General features: G+C 43.8%; 1 protein-coding gene across 1 annotated transcript in view; it reads left to right on the top strand.

The window, feature by feature from the left end:
• The window catches only part of LOC118394121 (SH3 and multiple ankyrin repeat domains protein 2-like), a 246,980-nt gene that overhangs the window by 194,579 nt on the left and 26,157 nt on the right, over positions 1–26,244 (top strand). The window contains exons 17-21 of the mRNA XM_052461929.1: positions 1,542–1,677; positions 1,868–1,948; positions 17,889–17,995; positions 18,133–18,256; positions 22,003–24,571. Of these exons, the coding sequence (XP_052317889.1) occupies positions 1,542–1,677; positions 1,868–1,948; positions 17,889–17,995; positions 18,133–18,256; positions 22,003–24,571 (3,017 nt within the window). The remainder of the gene's footprint in view (positions 1–1,541; positions 1,678–1,867; positions 1,949–17,888; positions 17,996–18,132; positions 18,257–22,002; positions 24,572–26,244) is intronic.

Below are 26,244 nucleotides of genomic sequence, written 5' to 3'. Positions count from 1 at the left end.
TCGGGCAGAAGAGTGGAGCATAGAGGATCGCCCTCTGATTGTCTATCATTGTTGATAGACAACAATACTTTTTTCACCTCTTCCACACACAATGCTTATCTTTCATAATTTGGTCAGTTATACTTGGATGGGTAGGGTCTGCGTTTGTTGCTGGCAAGTCATGAAAGTATTTGCCAATATCAGTGGGTTTTGTGATGCCATCTGATTCACTAAATCATGTGGCTGAGTTTGTCTTTTTCCCCAAAATGTAATGTAAGGTGCTCCAAATATGTTGACTATCATAGTATAGTTGCTTCTTCTTTTCATTCAGTATTGTCACATGATTTCTCAATTCTCAGTACTTTTGCAAATCGGTTGTGCAGCCAGACTTATTTGTCATTCTTTTTGCTTCACCCCTCACAACCATACAATTTTTAAAATCCTCATCAATCCATTCATTTTCATAATGGGTACATTCTTATTACTAACTAGAATACGCAGTTTCATAAATGGTGTCAGGTGCAGCATCTGGTTGCTCCTCATTACAGACCATCAAATATGATTCCCTATATTAGCCCCAGCCTTTAGGAACTTTGGTGTTCCGAGGTATGGCTACTATAGTGTGATCGCTACATGGATTTGGATACTGCTTTAAAGCAGCTTTTCTGCAGCATTAGTAAAGATGTGATCAGTACATGTGGATGATTTCTTTCCTGGGCTGTTTGTAAATACCCTGGTAGGTTGACTGATAACCTGAACCAGTTGGCAGGCACAGGTTACAGCCCAACACGGGCCAGCCCGTACCAAGCCCACACCAGCCCAACACAGGATAGCGTGCACCAACCCATCACAGGCTAGCCCACACCAGCCCAAGATGGGCCAGCCCACACCAGCCCGACACAGGTTAGCCTAGAATAGCCAGACACAGGCTAGCCCATATCAGCCCTACACAAGCCAGCCCACACCAAGCCCAGCACAGGATAGCCCACACCAAGCCCAGCTAGAGGTGGGCGCTCATTCTAATATTTATATTGTGGTTTGCACACAGTTCTTCCTGTGCAACCGTTACTGAGAATGTCATTCCAGTTTTAGTATTGTGGGATCCCCATTTGTTTACATTTTGAAAAACGCAACAGTTTCTCTTGTAAAAATATATGTATAATGGTAACAACTTCCCTAAATACCACTCTTTCTCTCTCTCTGTGTGTGTGTGTGTGTGTGTGTGTGTGTGTGTGTGTGTGTGTGTGTGTGTGTGTGTGTGTGTGTGTGTGTGTGTGTGTGTGTGTGTGTGTGTGTGTGTGTGTGTGTGTGTGTGTGTGTGTGTGTGTGTGTGTGTGTGTGTGTGTGTGTATCTTAGTATCACATGTGGTCTGTGCTCTGGCATTACATGGTTTCACTCGCACACATTCTGATCTGGAACATCTGAATGGATTAGGGTCCATGGCTACTGGACCAAATTCACACCGTCATAACTGTACTGTGTTATACTGTTGTGTGTGTGTGTTAGGGCACAGATATATAAATATGTGTATTGTAAGAGTATGTGTTGTGTGTGTTGTTAGGTGAACCAAGAGAATGTGGTGAAGGTGGGCCACAGGCAGGTGGTCAACATGATCCGTCATGCAGGGAACAGCCTCATCATCAAAGTGGTAACGGTGAGCAGGAATATGGACCCTGAGGATACCGCACGTAAAAAAGGTACTACACCCCTACACCACTTCATGTTATGGTAGAAAAAGGTATGCACCATCTCAGTAGTAGCACAATGCTGTCCCAACAACCAACGCTCATGCAAAAATGATACATGTATTTTGGGTGTTGAAATGTGCCAATGAAGGCCAAATTCCAAATGTATTTTTCTCTCAGCCTCTCTCTCTCTCTCTCTTAGCCCCCCAACCGCCAAAGAGAGCCCCCACCACCGCCCTGTCTATGCGCTCCAAGTCTATGACCTCTGAACTGGAAGAACTAGGTAAGGGGCAATCTGATAGGCTCTCACAAAGGAGTCACTGAGATGAGACTCTCTAACCACGCCCTCTTTTTGATCTTTCTCTTCTGTCCCTATTGGTTTGTTATTTATCTCCCATTAGTGGAAATCAGTAAAGGTAAGGAGTGAAGCTAAACATACACTAAGTGCATCTAATATTCAACATATTCAACATGCTGATTCATTGACGTTTTATTCATCTTTTGAACCCGTGAAGCTAAGCTATAGTGTCAAGCCCATTGGTTCAAACCTAACATGTTGTTAATTATGTTAACCATGTATTATTTTAGATTGTAATATTTTTGCTATTATTTTTCACTGGGATTTCTCACAGTGATTGTCTGCGTCACTGCATGAGAAGTGGTCGTTTGTGAAAATCCCTCCACAGAATTTGTTTGTGTAACTACCATGGAAACGAGGAGCTGGCATGTAAAGATGGCATTAGAGTTGCATTAATGTCTGAGTGGAAGAGAGATGGCGCCGACAGAGATGGTCGCCTCACTTCGTGTTCTTAGGAAACTATGCAGTATTTAGTTTGTGTTATTTCTTACATTGTTACCCTAGGAAGTCTTAAGTATTTGTATGTACATATTCTTATTCATCCCTTTACAATTGTGCGTATGAGGTAGTTGTTGTGAAATTGTTTGATTACTTGTTAGATATTACTGCTCTGTCGGAACTAGAAGCACAAGCATTTCGCTACACTCGCATTAACATCTGCTAACGATGTGTATGTGACCAATAACGTTTGATTTGAGTTAGAAACACACACACGGTTGTGAATGTGTGTCTGTGTGAGAGCGTGCGTCTGCATGTGTGATTATGATACTCCGTTTGTGAGTGTGTGTATGCACGTGTGAATGGGTGTATGTGTGTTGGTAATGTGTTCTGACAGAGGGAACAGTCAGCGCTTCTGAGAAGGGTTGCTCTCGACCACCGGTGAGAGGAGGAGAAACTGGTGGGTAGCTAGGGACGCACGCTACGCTATAGCACCACAATTATAACTCAGCTAGGGGAAAGAGAGACAGAAAGAAGAGGAGGAGGAAAGAGAGATGGAGAGAGAAGAGATCAAATACAAGAAATAGGGAGAAAGAGAAAAACAGAGAGGGAAAATGGGAGGGAACCAGGGAGAGAGAAAAGAGAGAGAGGCGACTGGGAGGAAAGACAGGGAATAGGGAGAGCAAGAGAGAGAAACAGAGAGGGTGAATAGGGATGAAACTTGTGGTGTTAATTTTGGCCTCTATTTTCAATGTATTTTTAGTCTTAGTCACATTTTAGTAATTTCATCCTTTGTTAGTTTTAGTTAAATTCGGGACAATTTGTGTAGTTTTAGTCATAGCCATTTTAGTCACATAATAGTCTGTGAATTTTCTTTCTATTAAAGCTGCAATATGTAACTTTTTAAGTTACCTGACCAAATTCACATAGAATTGTGAGTTATAGATCATTCATTCGCCCTGAAAGCAAGTTTAAGATGCAGTAGATATGTTCTATGTTGGCTATTTCTATGCTTCCTGTTCTTAAGTTTAGTTTTTGCTTATTTTACTTAAAGTTTTGTACACTAGCTTCAAAGAGCTGAAAATACACTAGTTTTGGTTATGGAGTTTTAGATGGTTTAATGATTCTCTACACTATACTTGTTTTGTCACATAAACTGAAGTTTTTGCAACCAGGAAATGGCATACAGTGGTTACTCCTTTAAAAGTTGTGCCATACTACAGGAGACCTTGTGGGCTGCTGCAGCATTCTGTGGCACATTATCAAATTGTCACCCATTGTTTCTGTTAATGCAAGTTTGTGCTAGTTTGACCACCAGAGGTGCTTCTTTGAGAAGCATTTGATAGTCTTCATATTTGCATTACTAGAGAATTTAATAATTTAATAGAATTTAATTTTTTGTAATAACATAGCATATGGGATTGATTTTAAGAAATGTGGCTTAATTCATTTGATTAATATTATGGGGTTTTTATTCCAATAAAAATGAAAAAATGAAATCTTCTGGGTGTCCATTAGGATGAAATGGAAAATATGGCGCTGTAAAACATGACGGTCGGGAGTAGGCTACAGCATAACAATTCTAAATTGTTTGCCTTCATTAGACAACTTTGTTCCAATGTTTCTGTAAATCAGTGATATTTATTCCCATAGTAATTCGTCATGAATCCATAACTAAATAATCAGCATTTTGAAAGAGTATTTTTATCATTATTTTATTAAAGAAAGCATAAAAGATGCTGATAAAGAAATACAGTACTGTACAGTATATGCTTTTACATTTGGATAATAAAGCATTTTGAAGATAAGCCACCTCCATTTGTTTATTAGGCAACTGTGCAGTCTGACAAGTAAACGTGGGAAAGTGCCTTAATTCCTTACATAAGGGAGAGAAAGCCATGTCCAGACTTTCTTGGTGAACTCAAATACTCATTAACTCTGTCTTTAATGTTTTTTCGGGTTGCATCAGTCATGGACAGAAACTTCCGAGACACAGTATTAATGAGGAACACCTGGAGGTTCACTGGTAAGCTACATTTGCCTCGGATCCATCCCAGGTTGTATTCTGTACCCGCTCGTGGTATCTCTTCGGTTACACATCCTTGGAATAGCAGAACAGCATATCGGTCCGGGCGGCCCTTGCTGTGCCTGGTGAGCAGTTCGTCAAGTTCTGTTGTCAGAAGAGGAATGGAAATGTCAGGGTGAACCGACGACCTGACGAACCCGCCACATATGTTGACTCTGCTTGTCGGAGGTGGAGTTCCAGAGCTCACAGGTGTACCTGATATGGATTGTGACTCCATCTCATTACTCGCCCTTTTCAACACGTCATTCTCCACCTGACTCTCCACAAATGCCGTCTGGCTCTGGACCAATGCATCAGCTGTCGCCCGTATTTCTGCCCTCAGATGAATGTTTCTCTTTCTGCTGGTCTGCCTTAACTTCTTGGTGCTACCCAACCCGTTAGCGGGGTCATTTTCGTCAGCAACCGCTGAATATCATAGCGCAACAGTCAAATAATATTACTAAAAAAAATCCATTTCATGAAATCACAAGTGTAATATTGCAAAACACAGCTTAGCCTTTTGTTAATCTACCTGTCGTCTCAGATTTTGAAATGATGCTTTACAGCGAAAGCAATCCAAGCATTTGTGTAAGTTTATCGATAGCATAACATAACATTATGTACACTAAGCATTAAGTAGCAAGGTCACGAAAATCAGAAAAGCAATCAAATGAATCGTTTACCTTTGATGATCTTCAGATGTTTTCACTTACGAGACTACGAGTTACACATTAAATGTTCCTTTTGTTCCATAAAGATTATTTTTATATCCAAAATACCTCCGTTTGTTTGGCGCATTATGTTCAGAAATCCAAAGGAAAGAGTGGTCAAGATAACGCAGACGAGAATTCCAAATAATGTCCGTAATGTCCACAGAAACATGTCAAACGTTTTTTATAATCAATCCGTAGAGTGTTTAAAAATATATATTTGTTAATATATCAACAGGGTGTGTAGGTTTTTAATAACACCGGGAGAAACAATGGCCGCTTTACTCTGTAACGCAAAACTCACATATCCACATATCCGCACTTACGCCATTCACAGTAACTGTTACCTTTCACGACATTTCCGGTCACAACTTGCAGGCTTGTTTTCGAGTTGCTGTGCGTTTTGTTGCCAACCTATTTTGCTACCTGACAACTTCACGGTTTTCACTTTTTAATTACCGTTAATATATTTATTTATTTTTTCCTCAACTTTTTCACTCCGGACGCTTTATCTGGACACGATTCGTCAGGACCTCCAACAGCCGAAGCTAAGTAGTAACATTAACATGATGCCTACTATTTGTAGTCGCTGTACTCGCCTTACGGCGAGGATAGCTGTGCTACATGCCCAGCTTCAGACGCAATCGTTAGGCAAGGGTAATTTCAGTGTAGGAAAGGATGAAACCGCGTCTGTGCCACCAGTAAGTACAGATAGTAGTATAAATCCCCTGGCACAGTCCCCGCAGCCGGACAACTTTCTCACGGTTTCTGGAAGGAAATGCTGTAGGAAAGCTCAACCGGTGTCGCTCATTCAGCAGACAGAAACTTTCAACCGGTTTTCCCCATTAAGTAGCGGGTCGGAGTCAGAGGCCAAGTCCTCTCTGGTCTCTACTCCTCCCGTTACGGGGTTTGAGACGCCGAAGCTTCCCACCATTAGCTCTGACAAATTGAAAACTCTAGTAATTGGCGACTCCATTACCCGCAGTATTAGACTTAAAACGAATCATCCAGCGATCATACACTGTTTACCAGGGGGCAGGGCTACCGACGTTAAGGCTAATCTGAAGATGGTGCTGGCTAAAGCTAAAACTGGCGAGCGTAGAGAGTATAGAGATATTGTTATCCACGTCGGCACCAACGATGTTAGGATGAAACAGTCAGAGATCACCAAGCGCAACATAGCTTCTGTGTGCATATCAGCTAGAAAGATGTGTCGGCATCGAGTAATTGTCTCTGGCCCCCTCCCAGTTAGGGGGAGTGATGAGCTCTACAGCAGAGTCTCACAACTCAATCGATGGTTGAAAACTGTTTTCTGCCCCTCCCAAAAGATAGAATTTGTAGATAATTGGCCCTCTTTCTGGGACTCACCCACAAACAGGACCAAGCCTGGCCTGCTGAGGAGTGACGGACTCCATCCTAGCTGGAGGGGTGCTCTCATCTTATCTACCAACATAGACAGGGCTCTAACTCCTCTAGCTCCACAATAAAATAGGGTGCAGGCCAGGCAGCAGGCTGTTAGCCAGCCTGCCAGCATAGTGGAGTCTGCCACTAGCACAGTCAGTGTAGTCAGCTCAGCTATCACCATTGAGACCGTGTCTGTGCCTCGACCTAGGCTGGGCAAAACTAAACATGGCAGTGTTCGCCATAGCAATCTCAATAGGATAAAGACCACCTCCATTCCAGTCATTACTGAAAGAGATCATGATACCTCACATCTCAAAATAGGGCTACTTAATGTTAGATCCCTTACTTCAAAGGCAATTATAGTCAATGAACTAATCACTGATCATAATCTTGATGTGATTGGCCTGACTGAAACATGGCTTAAGCCTGATGAATTTACTGTTTTAAATGAGGCCTCACCTCCTGGCTACACTAGTGACCATATCCCTTGTGCATCCCGCAAAGGCGGAGGTGTTGCTAACATTTACGATAGCAAATTTCAATTTACAAAAAAAAAAAATGACGTTTTCGTCTTTTGAGCTTCTAGTCATGAAATCTATGCAGCCTACTCAATCACTTTTTATAGCTACTGTTTACAGGCCTCCTGGGCCATATACAGCGTTTCTCACTGAGTTCCCTGAATTCCTATCGGACCTTGTAGTCATAGCAGCACTTTAATATTCACATGGAAAAGTCCACAGACCCACTCCAAAAGGCTTTCGGAGCCATCATCGACTCAGTGGGTTTTGTCCAACATGTCTCTGGACCCACTCACTGTCACAGTCATACGCTGGACCTAGTTTTGTCCCATGGAATAAATGTTGTGGATCTTAATGTTTTTCCTCATAATCCTGGACTATCGGACCACCATTTTATTACGTTTGCAATTGCAACAAATAATCTGCTCAGACCCCAACCAAGGACCATCAAAGGTCGTGCTATAAATTCACAGACAACACAAAGATTCCTTGATGCCCTTCCAGACTCCCTCTGCCTACCCACCTAACTGAGGATCTCAATTTAATCTTGCGCAATACCCTAGATGCAGTTGCACCCCTAAAAACTAAAAACATTTCTCATAAGAAACTAGCTCCCTGGTACACAGAAAATACCCGAGCTCTGAAGCAAGCTTCCAGAAAATTGGAACGGAAATGGCGCCACACCAAACTGGAAGTCTTCCGACTAGCTGGGAAAAATGGTACCGTGCAGTACCGAAGAGCCCTTACTGCTGCTCGATCATCCTATTTTTCTAACTTAATTGAGGAAAATAAGAACAATCCGAAATTCCTTTTTGATACTGTCGCAAAGCTAACTAAAAAGCAGCATTCCCCAAGAGAGGATGACTTTCACTTTAGCAGTGATAAATTCATGAACTTCTTTGAGGAAAAGATTATGATTATTAGAAAGCAAATTACGGACTCCTCTTTAAACCTGCATATTCCTCCAAACCTCAGTTGTCCTGAGTCTCTACAACTCTGCCAGGACCTAGGATCAAGAGAGACGCTCAAGTGTTTTAGTACTATATCTCTTGACACAATGATGAAAATAATCATGGCCTCTAAACCTTCAAGCTGCATACTGGACCCTATTCCAACTAAACTACATTTACATTACATTTAAGTCATTTAGCAGACGCTCTTATCCAGAGCGACTTACAAATTGGTGGATTCACCTTATGACATCCAGTGGAACAGCCACTTTACAATAGTGCATCTAAATCTTTTAGGGGGGTGAGAAGGATTACTTATCCTATCCTAGGTATTCCTTAAACTACTGAAAGAGCTGCTTCCTGTGCTTGGCCCTCCTATGTTGAACATAATAAATGTCTCTCTATCTACTGGATGTGTACCAAACTCACTAAAAGTGGCAGTAATAAAGCCTCTCTTGAAAAAGCCAAACCTTGTCCCAGAAAATCTAAAAAACTATCGGCCTATATCGAATCTTCCATTCCTCTCAAAAATTTTAGAGAAGGCTGTTGCGCAGCAACTCACTGCTTTCCTGAAGACAATGTATACGAAATGCTTCAGTCTGGTTTTAGACCCCATCATAGCACTGAGACGGCACTTGTGAAGGTGGTAAATGACATTTTAATGGCATCGGACCGAGGCTCTGCATCTGTCCTCGTGCTCCTAGACCTTAGTGCTGCTTTTGATACCATCGATCACCACATTCTTTTGGAGAGATTGGAAACCCAAATTGGTCTACACGGACATGTTCTGGCCTGGTTCAGATCTTATCTGTCGGAAAGATATCAGTTTGTCTCTGTGAATGGTTTGTCCTCTGACAAATCAACTGTAAATTTCGGTGTTCCTCAAGGTTCCGTTTTAGGACCACTATTGTTTTCACTATACATTTTACCTCTTGGGGATGTCATTCGAAAACATAATGTTAACTTTCACTGCTATGCGGAAGACACACAGCTGTACATTTCAATGAAACATGGTGAAGCCCCAAAATTGCCCTCGCTAGAAGCATGTGTTTCAGACATAAGGAAGTGGATGGCTGCAAACTTTCTACTATTAAACTCAGACAAAACAGAGATGCTTGTTCTAGGTCCCAAGAAACAAAGAGATCTTCTGTTGAATCTGACAATTAATCTTAATGGTTGTACAGTCGTCTCAAATAAAACTGTGAAGGACCTCAGCGTTACTCTGGACCCTGATCTCTCTTTTGAAGAACATATCAAGACCATTTCGAGGACAGCTTTTTTCCATCTACGTAATATTGCAAAAATCAGAAACTTTCTGTCCAAAAATGATGCAGAAAAATTAATCCATGCTTTTGTCACTTCTAGGTTAGACTATTGCAATGCTCTACTTTCCGGCTACCCGGATAAAGCACTAAATAAACTTCAGTTAGTGCTAAATACGGCTGCTAGAATCCTGACTAGAACCAAAAAAAATGATCATATTACTCCAGTGCTAGCCTCTCTACACTGGCTTCCTGTCAAAGCAAGGGCTGATTTTAAGGTTTTACTGCTAACCTACAAAGCATTACATGGGCTTGCTCCTACCTATCTCTCTGATTTGGTCCTGCCGTACATACCTACACGTACGCTACGGTCACAAGACGCAGGCCTCCTAATTGTCCCTAGAATTTCTAAGCAAACAGCTGGAGGCAGGGCTTTCTCCTATAGAGCTCCATTTTTATGGAACGGTCTGCCTACCCATGTCAGAGAAGCAAACTCGGTCTCAACCTTTAAGTCTTTACTGAAGACTCATCTCTTCAGTGGGTCATATGATTGAGTGTAGTCTGGCCCAGGAGTGGGAAGGTGAACGGAAAGGCTCTGGAGCAACGAACCGCCCTTGCTGTCTCTGCCTGGCCGGTTCCCCTCTTTCCACTGGGATTCTCTGCCTCTAACCCTATTACAGGGGCTGAGTCACTGGCTTACTGGGGCTCTCTCATGCTGTCCCTGCAGGGGGTGCGTCACCTGAGTGGGTTGATTCACTGTTGTGGTCATCCTGTCTGGGTTGGCCCCCCCCACTTGGGCTGTGCCGTGGCGGAGATCTTTGTGGGCTATACTCAGCCTTGTCTCAGGATGGACCTGAGCCCTAGGACCATGCCCCAGGACTACCTGACATGATGACTCCTTGCTGTCCCCAGTCCACCTGGCCATGCTGCTGCTCCAGTTTCAACTGTTCTGCCTTACTATTATTCGACCATGCTGGTCATTTATGAACATTTGAACATCTTGGCCATGTTCTGTTATAATCTCCACCCGGCACAGCCAGAAGAGGACGGGCCATCCCACATATGCTCTCTCTAATTCTCTCTTTCTTTCTCTCTCTCGGAGGACCTGAGCCCTAGGATCGTGCCCCAGGACTACCTGACATGATGACTCCTTGCTGTCCCCGTTCCACCTGACTGTGCTGCTGCTCCAGTTTCAACTGTTCTGCCTTGTTATTATTCGACCATGCTGGTCATTTATGAACATTTGAACATCTTGGCCATGTTCTGTTATAATCTCCACCCGGCACAGCCAGAAGAGGACTGACCACCCCACATAGCCTGGTTCCTCTCTAGGTTTCTTCCTAGGTTTTGGCCTTTCTAGGGAGTTTTTCCTAGCCACCGTGTTTCTACACCTACATTGCTTGCTGTTTGGAGGTGGGTTTCTGTACAGCACTTTGAGATATCAGCTGATGTACGAAGGGCTATATAAATACATTTGATTTGATTTTGATTTGATTTTGATTTACGCAATGTGATCTTTCACGCTAATTTTTCAAAATAAAAGCTTGAAACTGTTGACACCTTAGGGAAGCCATAGAAAAAGGAATCTAGTTGATATCCCTTTAAATGGAGGATAGGCATGCACAGGAACAGAGAGATTTCAAAATAAGAGGCACTTCCTGATTGGATTTTCCTCAGGTTTTCGCCCGCAATATCAGTTCTGTTATACTCACAGACAATATTTTTACAGTTTTGGAAACTTTAGAGTGTTTTCTATCCTAATCTGTCAATTATATGCATATTCTAGTTTCTGGGGCTGAGAAATAGGCAGTTTCAAATGGGTACGTTTTTTAGCCAAAAACAAAAATACTGTCCCCTACACGCAAAAGGTTAAATGACTCGATCTCGGTCTTCAAAGTTTGAATCTCATCCATGAGCAACTTCATCAGATGAGCAGAATGGTACCGCCCTAAAGGGTAAATAAAAATAAATAAATAAAATACCTACAACACCTTGGGTAGGTCGACTGTATAACTTTTTTTTTTAAGTTTTCATTCACTCTACATGTAGGTCTCCTGATTTAAACCCAATCGAACCTATCTGGCATTTTCACACTAGTAGCCGGGCTATAAAAAGTCTGTTGTCCCGCTAATAGTAAACATTTGCATGATGGGCTACACCTGCTACAGTACACTTGTGAAAAACAAGTGTTTGAAAACCTGTTTTCAAAATGCCTCCAGTTGTCCATCACTAGTGTAAATAGAACACATCTTGTTTACAACTTGTTTACATTCTTTATTGTAACCACAATGTCACAAATCATTTGTACAGTTGAAGTCAGAAGTTTATATACACCTTAGCCAAATTTCCCTGTCTTAGGTCAGTTATGATCACCACTTTATTTTAAGAATGAAATGTCAGAATAATAGTAGAGAGAATGATTTCTTTCAGCTTTTATTTCTTTCATCACATTCCCAGTGGGTCGGAAGTTTACATACACTCAATGTGTATTTGGTAGCATTGCCTTTAAATTGTTTAACTTGGGTCAAATGTTTTGGGCAGCCTTCCACAAGCTTCCCACAATAAGTTGAGTGAATTTTGGCCCATTCCTCTTGACAGAGCTGGTGTAACTGAGTCAGGTTTGTAGGCCTCCTCGCTTACACACGCTTTTTCAGTTCTGCCCACAAATTTTCTATATGTTTGAGATCAGGGCTTTGTGATGGCCACTCCAATATCTTGACTTTGTTGTCCTTAAGCCATTTTGACACAACTTTGGAAGTATTCTTGGGGTCATTGTCCATTTGGAAGACCCATTTGCGACCAAGCTTTAACTTCCTGACTGATGTCTTGGGATGTTGCTTCAATATAGCCATTTTAATTTTCCTGCGTCATGATGCCGTCTATTTTGTGAATTGCACCAGTCCATCCTGCAGCTAAGCAACCCAACAACATGATGCTGCCACCCCCGTGCTTCACGGATGGGATGGTGTTCTTCGGCTTGCAAGCCTCCCCCATTTCCTCCAAACATAATGATGGTCATTATGGCCAAACATTTATATTTTTGTTTCATCAGACCAGAGTAGATTTCTCTAAAAAGTACGATATTTGTCCCCATGTGCAGTTGCAAACCCGAGTCTGACTTTTATATGGCGATTTTGGAGCAGTGGCTTCTACCCTGCTGAGCGGCCTTTCAGGTTATGTCGATATAGGACTCGTTTTACTGTGGATATAGATACTTTTGTACCTGTTTCCTCCAGCATCTTCACAAGGTCCTTTGCTGTTGTTCTGGAATTGATTTGCACTTTTCACACCAAAGTGCGTTAATCTCTAGGAGACAAAATGTGTGTCCTTCCTGAGCGGTATGACGGCTGCGTGGTCCCATGGTATTTATACTTGCGTACTATTGTTTGTACAGATAAATGTGGTACCTTCAGGCATTTGGAAATTGCTCCCAAGGATGAACCAGACTTGTGGAGGTCTACAATTTTTTTTCTGAAGTCTTGGCTGATTTCTTTTGATTTCCCATGATGTCAACCAAAGAGGCACTGAGTTTGAAGGTAGGCCTTGAAATACATCCACATGTACACCTCTAATTGTCTCAAACGATGTCAATTAGCCTATCAGAAGCTTCTAAAGCATGACATAATTTTCTGGAATTTTCCAAGCTTTTTAAAGGCACGGTCAGCTTAGTGTATGTAAACTTCTGACCCACTGGAATTGTGATAAAGTGAATTATAAGTGAAATAGTCTGTCTGTAAACAATTGTTGGAAAAATGACTTGTGTCATGCATGACTTGCCATAACTATAGTTTGTTAACAAGACATTTGTGGAGTGGTTGAAAAACAGGTTTTAATGACTCCAACCTAAGTGTATGTAAACTTCCGACTTCAATTGTACATGCAGACACAGCATCATTCAAAGAATGGAGTTTGATACACCTGGTTTTGGATATGACTGACAGAAAACCTTGCTAAATAGCGATTTTCATGAATTTACTTTATGACAAAAAATATGCACAATCGTTTGACTCTACTAACATATTCCTCTCAATTGTACATTGTTTGCTTGACTCGTTATGACGTTGTAGTTACTTACATTTGCTTCCACCCTAATGTTTTGTCAGCCATCTTTGCTGAAGAAAGTTGCAAGCGACAGGTGGCTCACATCAAATTCGTCATTGGAACCACTAGATATGAGTGGTCATATTAAAACCTTGGGACCCAAATTCATAATGAGTTCTCTAACTCCCTCTTTTGGTGGTCTGGAGCAATGAAGCCGTGATGCTGGGTACCTCTAAGTCCCACGGTGTAAGCTCGCAACTTTTAAAGGAGGAACCACTTTAGTGCATCTTTAAATAATTAATACCTACCTCTAACTTCCATCATGTGCACATTCAGAAAGTGTTGTCCAACTAGATCTACTATCCACTTCTATACCTTAGCTGGCAATATTGATATTGTGGCAGATTGTAACCAATGCCAACATAATTAACCATATAGGCTAAAAAGCCTTCGCTAGAGGTTAAACAATTTACAGCTCTGATTTCTTTTCCATCATAACGGTCAAGGGTGTAAATATAAGCCGTTTCCTTGAAAAGGGGAGAATTTGAGCTTTACAAAAATGCAAGAAGTATTACTGTTCTCTTAATATTCAACAAATAGCATTCATTTTTCCCATAGGAAAAAAGCAACCGCAACTCGAATTTGCAGACCGCAGCACAAGAGCTGCAGTACAGATGGGAAAATAGAGCTTCTGACGTGATCGAAGCAAAAATAGCCTCCATGAAAGTAAGAGAGAGTGTAAAAATTGTTTCTAGTTGAGGTTAGTTACAAGTCAAGTGTCCTGGCTTCGCATCAGTTCAACAGATTGACTAATGACTGAAGTGACCGCCTGGGAGCTGTGAGGGAGAGCCTGGCAGATCAGCTCAATCAGACTGGGAAACTGAAAGATGTTAATTGTGCCAATGAGGGGATTGCATGAAATATTATGCATGCACGTTTAGGATTGGACAAAATCGTTAAAAACAAACTTCATGTCAAATTACATGTCCATTAGTCTCACATGGAATTCTCATCACATTTTCATCACTGAAATGAAAAGTAACTTATAGTTTTTTTCCAGGGCCTTTTGTCAAGAAAAATAGGTAGTTGACAAGTGTCAACAAGTGTGAAATTAACACTGTGTGCAAGGTAGAAAACAGGAGAAACACTACTGAAGGAACACAGTGGGAGGAAAGGAAGAGAGAGATTGAGATAAAGAGGAGGAGATAAATTAAGGGAGAGAGGAGAGGCTGGGGATAGAGAGAGGAGAGGAGAGGAGAGGTGAAGAGAGAGAGAAAGGGAGATCTTGCTGAACTGAAAAGTGTCAGGCCAATGTCACTATTGTATGTTATGTCCCTGATCTCAGTTGACGCATGCATGAATTCTACTACTACTTGAACTTACTGTTCATTGCTATTTTAATACTGTCTTTTCTTGCTGTATAGGATAGAGAATGTCAGAGTATTATCTCTCTGGCTGCTCATTACAAATTTGGTGCATGCATATACAGTTTTCAAAAAGTATGTGGACACCTGCTTGTCGAACATATCATTCCAAAATCATGGACATTAATATGTAGTTGGTCCCCCCTTTGCTGCTATAACAGCCTCTACTATTCTGGGAATGCTTTCCACTAGATGTTGGAACATTGCTGTGAGGACTTGCTTCCATTCAGCCACAAGAGCATTGAGTGAGTGAGGTTGGGGACTGATGTTTGGCGATTAGGCCTGGCTCCCAAACTGTTGCCACGAAGTTGGAAGCACAGAATCGTGTAGAATGTAATTGTATGCTGTAGCGTTAAGATTTCCCTTCACTGGAACTAAGGGGCCTATGCCCGAACCATGAAAAACAGTCCCAGACCATTATTCCTCCTCCACCAAACTTTACAGTTGGCACTATGCATTCTGGCATGTAGCGTTCTCTTGGCATCCCCCAAACCCAGATTCGTCCGTCGGACGAACAGATGGGGAAGCATGATTTATCACTCCAGAGAACGCGTTTCCGCTGCTCCAGAGTCCAATGGCGGCAAACCTGTCAGCAACGGGTGTGGCTGAAATAGCCGAATCAATTAATTTGAAGGGATGTCCATATACTTTTGGCCATGTAGTGTACTTTTCATCAGACCCGGATCAAATACACATCAAATACAGAGCATTCTTTCTCTATCCCTCCCAAGCTACACTAAGGAAAAAGAAAGGTGGTAAGTTACGTAGGCATGTTTCACACAAAGTACAGTATGTTGTATGGATGACTTGAGGACTAACCCACAAATCACTGACTTGTGTATTGGTTTTATTGACTGTATTATCAATATTTTTTAATTATATTTAGTGTCTCTGTATCATTTACAAAATGTGTTTCCCCTTGAGAAACATACCTACTTAGTATGTCATTGTCTGGTAATATTTGCATGATTTGCAGGTTGGGGTCAGTTCCATTCAAATTCCGGTCAATAGACCCAGCCGGTATTAATAGAACGATCCTGCCGGCCTGTGAGGAAAACAACCTGTGGATACTTAGGTTACCCTATTAGCTCACAGCAAAAACTTCACCCTTTTCAGACCCAATATTCTTGTTTGCTTGTTTTACTCAATTACAAAACTAAATTTAAGAAAAGTACATGTCTAAAGTTTACTCTTCAACATTGCCTGCTCTCTAGCTTTCTCACTACTTAGTAAAACTTCCCTGATGCACCTTTTCATGACGATGCTAGCAGCCACTTGAGTGAGTTAGTGCTAACTAGCTACCAACCGGGAACATTAAGCTAGCCAAGACCAACAACACACGGACTATACAGCTACAAGTAGTGGGTGGAGTTACAAACAGACTGTACGTAAGAAGTTAAATGTCTTACCTATGATTCAATGTTTTCCGCACACATAGCTACTGTACGTGTAGCCTACTTGGACACCTCGTCTCCACATTACCCAATCTCCCACACCGAATAGCCTGAAGCCATAGGGCTCTTCTCGTAAACTCTATTTCCTTATGTGGGAGCATTGCGAACCGTAGGTCGGGATTTTTGACCTGTCTACATGTACTTTGAACGATACAGCAGCTTTTCAGCATGTTTAATTATATCTTGCATAACAAAAAATCTACAACGAAGTTGTCTCTTTTACAATGGGGGTCAATAGGAAAGTATGAGGATTTTCTACAATTTGTGGCCGTGGTCGAGGGGAATTCCTTTTTACGTGAATACCAACTGTGACTATTCAGAAAGTAAACAAAATTCCAATTCCGAATATCAGTTAACTTCCGGAATTGACTGGAAATTAAATGGAATTGACTGTAGTAAATTGATTTGTCATTGAATGTAATTGTTTGAACCAATGAGAATGCATGATTTCATTCCAGTCTTAATCTCTGTGCATACTGAATGGACATCACAGACTCAATAACGTGATAACATGGTATTATATTTCAAACATTGCTTATGTCACATAGCTGAAAATCTCAACTTTGGTTTATTCAGGTAACTCAAGAGCTATTAAATGGATAGTTCACCCCAAAATCAAAGTTTGTCAGAGGTTTTCACATCTCAAAACTGGTTCATGCCATCTGTTTTATTGATCCTGCAACATGAATTAGGTGCACAATTGGCACAGTGTCGTCAAGGTTTGTAAATAAGAATTTGTTCTTAACTGACTTGCCAAGTTAAATAAAAATAATAATATAAAAAAATGAATTAGAATAAATCTGCAATTCAATCCCATATGAATGGAAAGATTGGCAACAGATTAACAATAATGTTAAATAGCAGGATTGTATGGAATATGGATGAATTTTGAGTGGTTTCATTTACTGAAGTGGCATCGGAAACAGAATGTATACACATCATGCCTCAGAAAATGGCCAGATAGAAGAAGTCACCCATAGTGTCAGAATATGTGTGTATGTTTGTGTGTGTGTGTGTGTGTGTGTGTGTGTGTGTGTGTGTGTGTGTGTGTGTGTGTGTGTGTGTGTGTGTGTGTGTGTGTGTGTGTGTGTGTGTGTGTGTGTGTGTGTGTGTGTGTGTGTGTGTGTGTGTGTGTGTGTGTGTGTGTGTGTGTGCTTTCTTTGTGTGTATGTGTGTATTAGAGGTTGTTACTAATCTAAGTCCTGGTTAAGGCTGAATCCACTCTCTTCCCTCTATGTGTAGATGGTCAGAAGAAGAGGATATGTTTTCAAGTCACTCTAAGTACAGTAACATCCCCAAATGCATGGAGCCTTTCCAAAAATGAATACAACTAAATATTACATAATATAAGCTATATAAGCAATATAAGGCTTGCACGGCTTCCAAGGCTGGCCTCTTCCCGAAATTACATGTTTTTTAATGTAATTTTTTTTTGTGTTTATTTTTTCTCTGTTTCAGCCTCAGTTTAGTTTGGAAACTGAGGAAGGGGTTATGAAAATGACTGGCTTGCGAACGCATTTGGCCCATGACATATTTAGGCTTAAGGAAGTCCTGCCCTATTTACCCTGTCACTCATAGGGGGTGGGGTTTGTCTTGCAGATAAAGTGGACGAGGTGTCACCTTCCCAGAAGGCCGTGGACATGAAGGTGGCCACCATTAAGCCACGCCCCTCCAGCCGCTGTTTGGTCACGCCTACTGACATGAATGTGAGTTACTCCACACAGTATAATATATGCCATTTAGCAGACGTTTCTATCTAAAGCAATGTACAGTACGGTATTGGTCAATACTCAGTGTGGTGTGAATATGTCAAACTCTAACCCTACCCAACTCTGGTTTACAGTCCATGTATGACCGCCAGGGTGGAGTGGCAGTGGTACCACCCACTGTGCCAGGCAGTCCTAGAGGAGGGGCATTCCTGGGCATACTTGCCAAGGGTGGCACCATGAGGAGACAGAAGTCCATAGGTATGTGTGTATGTGTCTAATGTCTAATGCCCTTTACTATGATTACCGTTTCCAGAGAGTTCACTTCAGAGAGTAACTGGCTTCATTAAGTGTGATAATGTATAAATTAGAGTGATCCACTTGCCAAATTGTGCTCTGAGGCGACAATATTATACCCCATTAACCATACACTGAAACCACAGTCTATGATTTAATAGAAACAAATCATATTAATGGTCCATCCAATTCATCACGGCACTCAGAGCCAATAGTAGCCCAAAGACAGGTCTGTGTGTTATGACTGCAATAGCTACAGTAGCTAGTAACTAGTAACTTCAGTATATGTCTTGGTGTCCCAAGACAGCGTAGCCGTCGGACGTGTTTTTGCCTTGTCCCATGTAATTAGTCTGTTTCTTCATTTTTTCCCCGTATATATTTTATTCTCACTTTCCATCTACGAACTAAATATACTTCCTGCAACCCACCTCACCCAATGTGGTACGGATCTGCTATTTTTATTCTTTATAAGGTGCTAGCCAGCTAACTAGCTACTAGCTATTAGTCATTGTTAGCTACTACTAACGGTCTTCACCTTTAGCTTGGACACCAGCCAGCTTTTGCTCGGTCAATACCTTACAGTCTGCACAGCGCGATATCAACCCAGAGCATATCGGACTGCTTTTCTCTACCACATCACCGGATTACTGCCGCAAGCTTTGGACCATTACACCGGATCATCGCAGCTATCTAGCTGCAACCGAGTGGCTGCACTCGGTTGCTATTGTTGGCTAACGCCCCTGTCCCGAAGCAAGCACCAGTTAGCCTTGAGCTAGCCTCGAGCTAGGCCCATCTTCCGGCTAGCTGACAAAGTATACCAGCTAATTCTTGGGCTACAATACCTCTTTTGCCAATTAGCCTGGACCCTTTATCGTTGACACGGAGCCCCGCAGATCCATCACAACTGGTCTGCCACCGGAATCGTCCGATGTGGTTTCAACAGGCTTTTCCGTTGCGATGTCGACAAACACCCATCTGCAAGCCCCGGCCCGCTAGCTTTCTGACCACCTTGTCTCACGCTCGCCTAGCGTAGTAGCGACTACCGAACGGCTCCCTGACTCACCTATTGCTGCTCATTGGACCCTATGATCACTCGGCTACACAGCTGATGCCTGCTGTACTGTTCACATACACGGTACCTAATTTTGTCCCGCTCAACATGCCTTAACATGCCTTAAAAAGATAGCTCTTTTGTCCTACACCCCACACATGCGGAGACCTCACCTGCCTTAACTGGTTCCTCCAAAGATGCAACCTCTCTCATCGTCACTCAATGCCTAGGTTTACCTCCACTGTACTCACATCCTACCATACCCTTGTCTGTACATTATGCCCTGAATCTATTATACCATGATCAGGAAATCTGCTCCTTTTATTCTCTGTTCCCAATGCACTAGGCGACCAGTTCTTATAGCCTTTAGCCATACCCTTATCCTACTCCTCCTCTGTTCCTCTGGTGATGTAGAGGTTAACCCAGGCCCTGTAGCCCCCAGTACTACACCTATTCCCCAGGCGCTCTCATTTGTTGACTTATGTAACCGTAAAAGCCTTGGTTTCATGCATGTTAACACCAGAAGCCTCCTCCCTAAGTTTGTTTTATTCACTGCTTTAGCACACTCCGCCAACCCTGATGTCCTAGCCGTGTCTGAATCCTGGCTTGGTAAGGCCAGCAAAAATTCAGAGATTTCCATCCCCAACTACAACATTTTCCGTCAAGATAGAACTGCCAAAGGGGGCGGTGTTGCAATCTACTGCAGAGTTCTGTCATACGATCCAGGTCTGTGCCCAAACAGTTCAAGCTTTTTATTTTTTTAAATCCACCTTTCCAGAAATAAGTCTCTCACTGTTGCCGCTTGTTACAGACCCCCCTCAGCCCCCAGCTGTGCCCTGGACACCATATGTGAATTGATTGCTCCCCATCTATGTTCAGAGTTTGTACTGTTAGGTAACCTAAACTGGGAAATGCTTAACACCCCGGCCGTCCTAAAATCTAAGATAGATGTCCTGAATCTCACACAAATTATCAAAGAACCTACCAGGTACAACCCTAAATCCGTAAATATGGGCACCCTCATAGATATCATCCTAACCAACTTGCCCTCTAAATACACCTCTGCTGTCTTCAACCAGGATCTCAGCGATCACTGACTCATTGCCTGCGTCCATAATGGGTCCGCGGTCAAACGACCACCCCTCATCACTGTCAAAAGCTCCCTAAAACACTTCAGCGAGCAGACCTTTCTAACTGACCTGGCCCGGGTAGAGGATGCCTGCCTCATCGCGTCAGTAGAGGATGCCTGGTTGTTCTTTAAAAGTGCTTTCATCACCATCTTAAATAAGCATGCCCCATTGAACTAAGAACTGATATAGCCCTTGGTTCACTCCAGCACTAATTCCAAACAGACGATGTAAAGTCCATGGAGAATAAGAGCACCTCGTCCCGGCTGCCCACTACACTGAGGCTAGGAAACACTGTCACCACCGATAAATCTATGATAATCGAGAATTTCAAAAAGCATTTTTCTATGGCTGGCCATGCTTTCCACCTGGCTACCCCTAGCCCGGCCAACAGCTCTGCACTCCCCGCAGCAACTTGCCCATGCCCAACTTGCCCAAAACTGACCATCCTACCAATCCCTGACTTCAGCGATGTCATTTACAAAATAGCCTCCAACACTCTACTCAGCAAACTGGATGTGGTCTATCACAGTGCCATCCGTTTTGTCACCAAGGTCCCATATTCTACCCACCACTGCGACCTGTATGCTCTCGTTGGCTGGCCCTCTCTTCATATTCGTCGCAAAACCCACTAGCTCCAGGTCATCTATAAGTATTTGCTAGGTAAAGCTCCGCCTTATCTCAGCTCACTGGTCACCATATCAACACTTACCCATAGCACGCGGTCCAGCAGGTATATTTCACTGGTCATACCCAAAGCCAACACCTCCTTTGGCCACTTTTCCTTCCAGTTCTCTGCTGCCAATGACTGGAACGAATTGCAAAAATCACTGAAGCTGGAGACTTATATCTCCCTCACTAACTTTAAGCATCAGCTGTTAGAGCAGCTTACCAATCACTGCACCTGTACACAGCCCATCTGTAAATAGCCCACCCAACTACCTCATCCCCATATTGTTATTTATTTGCTCTTTTGCATCCCTGTATCTCTACTTGCACATCATCATCTGCACATCTATCACTCCAGTGTTAATACTAAATTGTAATTATTTCGCCACTATGGCCTATATATTGCCTTACCTCCCTAATCTTACTACATTTGCACACACTGTACATATATTTTTCTATTGTGTTATTGACTGTACGTCTGTTTATCCCATTTGTAACTCTGTGTTATTGTTTTTGTCGCACTGATTTGCTTTATCTTGGCCAGGTCGCAGTTGTAAATGAGAACTTGTTCTCAACTGGCCTACCGGGTTAAATAAAGGTGAAATAAAAAAATAAAAAAAAATATGCAGTAGCTTGAGCATACTTTTATAATATCTGGAACATAGAATGCAGTCCTCACACCTGACCCATAGACAACTTCCTAAAACTGATAACAGAATTTAAAAAGTTAAGTGTTATGTCTCAAAAAATGTTTCTCAATAAGAAAGGTAAAATGGAATAGAATCACACATATACAATTGACAAATATCGCTTTCTCTCTCTCCATCTCTTATTCTCTCTCTTTATTTATTTGTCTCTCTCAGGTATAACAGAAGAGAAAGAAGAGAAGGCGCTCCTCTCCCCTCCCCCACTCAAGTTCACCCGCAGCCTCTCCATGCCCGACACGTCCGAAGACATCCCCCCTCCCCCGGCCATCTCCCCCCCATCTCCCCCCTCCTCCTACAACTCTCCCTCTGTCTCCCCCATGCCAAGGGGCTACGGCACCACCCGACCGGGCCTCACCCTCAACTCCGCTGGAAAATGTTCCAATGCCATTACCCTTGGCAACCGCACGGTAGATGTAGGGACGCTAAGGCGAGGTTATCACCGCCAGAGCTCAGAACAGTACGATAGTAGAAGCCGAGGACGGGCGCACGTGCCCGAGAACCCGTACTCGGAGGTGGGCAACAAGGCGCTGTACGTGCCCGCCAAGCCGGCGAGAAGGAAGGGCATGCTGGTCAAGCAGCCCAATGTGGAGGACAGCCCAGAGAAGACCTGCTGCACCCTGCCCTCAGGTGCTGTTTCCATGCCGACCACACCCACTGAGAGGACCTTCTCATCCATTCCCATCCCCACCATCATTGTCAAGGAGCCTTCCACCAGTAGCAGTGGAAAGAGCAGCCAGGGCAGCAGTATGGAGATTGAGCCAACCACGCCCGAACACCCACCCTTAACGCCTAGGGCAGGGGGCAGGGGGCTAAGGCCTGAAGACCCCATTGTCAACAACCCCTTTGCTGCTGCCATCGCAGGGGCAGTAAGAGACCGGGAGAAGAGGCTGGAGGCACGGAGGAACTCACCTGGCTTCCTCTCCACCGATATGGGAGATGAGGACTTGGGAGACCCCACCCCGGCCCCGCGGCTATGCCAGTCCAAGTCCATTGACGAGGGGATGTTCAGCAACGACGAGCACCTGCGGAGGATAATGGCACCCCCGCCGGCCACCACCCTGCTGCGGTCCCAAGAAGGGGGTGACCGTGGCGGTAATGTGACAGACTTCAACACCCCTGAGCCCACCCAGGTGGTGAGGGAGCCTCTGACCGCACGTACCGGCCAGTACCCCAACCTGGACAGCCCCGTCAGTCTCCCGGCCACCACGCCCAAGACCTACAGCTCAAACGGAGGATGGGGCTACCTGCACCCCGTCACAGGTAATGCCCTGGAACCTAACTCGCCCCTCGCTCTAGCGCTGGCAGCCCGGGACAGAGCCATGAAAGAGCAGACACAAACGACCATGGCAACGCAAGCCCCACCCCCTTCTCAACCTCAACCGCACCCCAAGAGTGACGCCCCCCAGTCCCTCCCCCCCAACCCCCACAAACCTGGCCTCAATCAGCCCCTCTTCGTCGATACCAAGCTCCGCTCCAGCATTGAGCCGGGCTTCACCAACTCCACGACAACCCTGGGGCGAGGCATAGGGGGGGACCTGAAGAGTCATATGACGGAGCAGAAGTACAAGTCTGACGGAGAGATGGAGGAGAGGCAGCAGGCGGCGGAGGATGGGAAGGGCATACAGATCGACGTTGTGGACACGTCACAAACGCAGAAAGTGGCCGGTCTGCTAATGGTGCACTCCAAAAGCAGCCAGGAGGAGGAAGACAGGGGGCAGGAGAACACACCAGCCCGAGACAACAGCATCCCCAGCGAACTGAGAGACCCCAACCAGCCAAAGCCCCCCACCAACAGCCACAGTACCAAGCCCCTGCCCCCCGTGCCACGGGGGAAGACCATCACGGCCGGGGGTTCGGTCGACGAGCCAGTCAAGTTGTCCTTCCGCATGCCCCCTCCCCCGCTGGCCTCGGTGGACATTGAGGAGGTGGAGGAGTTTGTCTTCTCCGAGCCCCTGCCGCCACCGCTGGAGTTCGCCAACAGCATCGACATCCCTGAGGACCAGGCAACGACCATCGCTGAGTTGCTCAAGCAACGGGACCAAGAGAGACGCAACGGGATGGGAACCAGGGGGCCACATCCACCCCCCTACTACACTCACGCCCCGACCCCTGTCGGCCAGTTCAGACGAGGGAGCGGGGTGTCCAATTGCATGCCCCCACCCTTCTATCCCCCTCCGCCCCCCGACGGTGGCTTTGTGAAAGGTGTCACTGACTCAAGCATCGAGGAGGTAGACAGTCGCAGAAGTGGAGACCCCCATGTAGAGACTACCAGCACCATTTCCACAGTTTCGAGCATCTCTGTACTGTCGTCAGAGGGCGGGTACAACAGCGCCCTGGAGAACACTTCTATGGTTTATACTGACGGCCAGGCTTACCTCGACGACCGACCCCCCGTTCCCCCCAAGCCCAAAAACAAGCCCGTCATCAACAAGAACACTGCACTTTACCACAATGTCCTCATGGAGGAATCCCTGGACTCCTTTGAGGCGCCCCCTCCTGTCCCTCCCCCCGGGTCCATATCCCCCCCAGAACTCCCCAGGACTCCCCCCCATCGGTCGTCCAAGCTGTGGGGCGAGCCCCCGGAGCTAAGGAGCCCACCCACGCCCGACCCCAAGGCCACGGTTATCAACGAGCTGAGCTCCATCTTATCACAGATGCACCGGCCCAAACCGGGGGACTCCCTGGACTCACCCACCACAGGGACCAGGGGTGGCTTTGGAACCAGGTAACACATAAATCTACCTTCCCTTTGACCTTTACCACTTATGCCGACACCTCTCACCTTTGACCTTTAAACCAACCCCTACCCTCCATCTTCAAAGAGCCAAGCTGCGGGCATTAAGAATGTTAGATGGTCTATATTTTCTATTTTTATATATCCATCTGCTGATCAAATATTCCCTCTGAAACTTGGTCCTGGACCCTCCCCCCCAGGGGTAAAGTTTTGGTTGTTTCCCTAGCACTACTCAGCTGATTAAAATAACCAACTCATCATCAAGCTTTGATTATTTGAATCAGCTGTGTAGTGCAAGGGCAAAAAACAAATCTTGCACTCAAAACGTGCCCCATGACCAAGTTTGGAAAACCCTGCTCTAGCCCATCCTCACGTAAATTATTCAAATCTCTGGTATATTTCTTCAGATAGCCCTAATGATGCAGTTATTTGTGACATGTGCTGAATACAACAGGTGTAGTAGACCTTACAGTGAAATTCTTACTTACAAGCCCATAACCAACAATGCAGTTTTAAGATTGTTTTTAAAGAAAATTAAAAATTAATAATTAAAAAGCAGCAGTAAAATAACAATAGCGAGGCTATATACAGGGGGTACTGGTACAGAGTCAATGTGTGGGGAGCACCGGTTAGTCGAGGTAATTAAGATAATATGTACAGTTATGGGACACCTCAGACACATGCTACCTGGTCATTCCACCAATAGAGTGCCTTTTGGGTACAAATTAGGGGGAAAAAATATTAAATTTGTATTTCTAATTTTAACATTCTGTCATAGTGTTCAACTTCATTACAAACGTGTTCCCATCTCAAGAAAAAAAGCTATTACTAGAGTTAGTGCCAATTAAGTGCCAATTAAAGTAACAGGGTTAAATATTTAATCTTAAATCAGCTATAAATCCCTTTGTGACAGGAGGAAGGGAAGCGTGATGTGTGCAACAGGGAGGGGCAATTGAATGCAAGCACCACAAAAATATGAAATTGTGAACACATTTCTAGCATTCATTTTTCTATCACAAAAAAAAATTGGGTTAAGTGGGTTAAAATCTTCCTAGAAGTCGGAAAAACATGGACAATGCTGTTTTTTTGTTGTACTTTAGCAAGTCTTTATTCATATTATAAATCAGATTTTTCCATGGTGTTTATTTTAAAGGGCACTATATATAATATTACAGGCTTTTAAAATTCAATATTGGTGCAAATGTTCTACTTAAAATATCACAGGCACTTAAAATGCACTCTATTCTTGGAACTACTGTACTATATCTACTGATGAGGTTAGATTTAGCCCAATGCTAGCAAAATTATGTTTGTAATGCACTAGATGGTTTCAGCTGCAATACAAGCTAAGTCCTCTGAATTGTGCATGGAACGTTAACCACAATGCTACACTAGCTAAGTGCAAACTACATTGCAATGGAGCCACAATGATAGCTATGACTAGATCTATCCACAAGGCTTCTGACATTATGTTTATTCCATAGGTCATGCATGCATTGTGTATGTTATGTTTTAATTTTTCATTTAACCTTTAGTTAACTAGGCAAGTCAGTCAAGAACAAATTCTTATCTACAATGACGGCCTACCCCGGCCAAACCCTAACCCGAATGGCGCTGGGTCAATTGTGCACAACCCTATGGGACTCCCAATCACGTCCGGTTGT

This window comes from Oncorhynchus keta, chromosome 14 (genome assembly GCF_023373465.1).
Source record: "Oncorhynchus keta strain PuntledgeMale-10-30-2019 chromosome 14, Oket_V2, whole genome shotgun sequence".
Lineage (NCBI taxonomy): Eukaryota > Metazoa > Chordata > Actinopteri > Salmoniformes > Salmonidae > Oncorhynchus > Oncorhynchus keta.
This window is presented reverse-complemented; position numbering and strand designations above follow the sequence as displayed.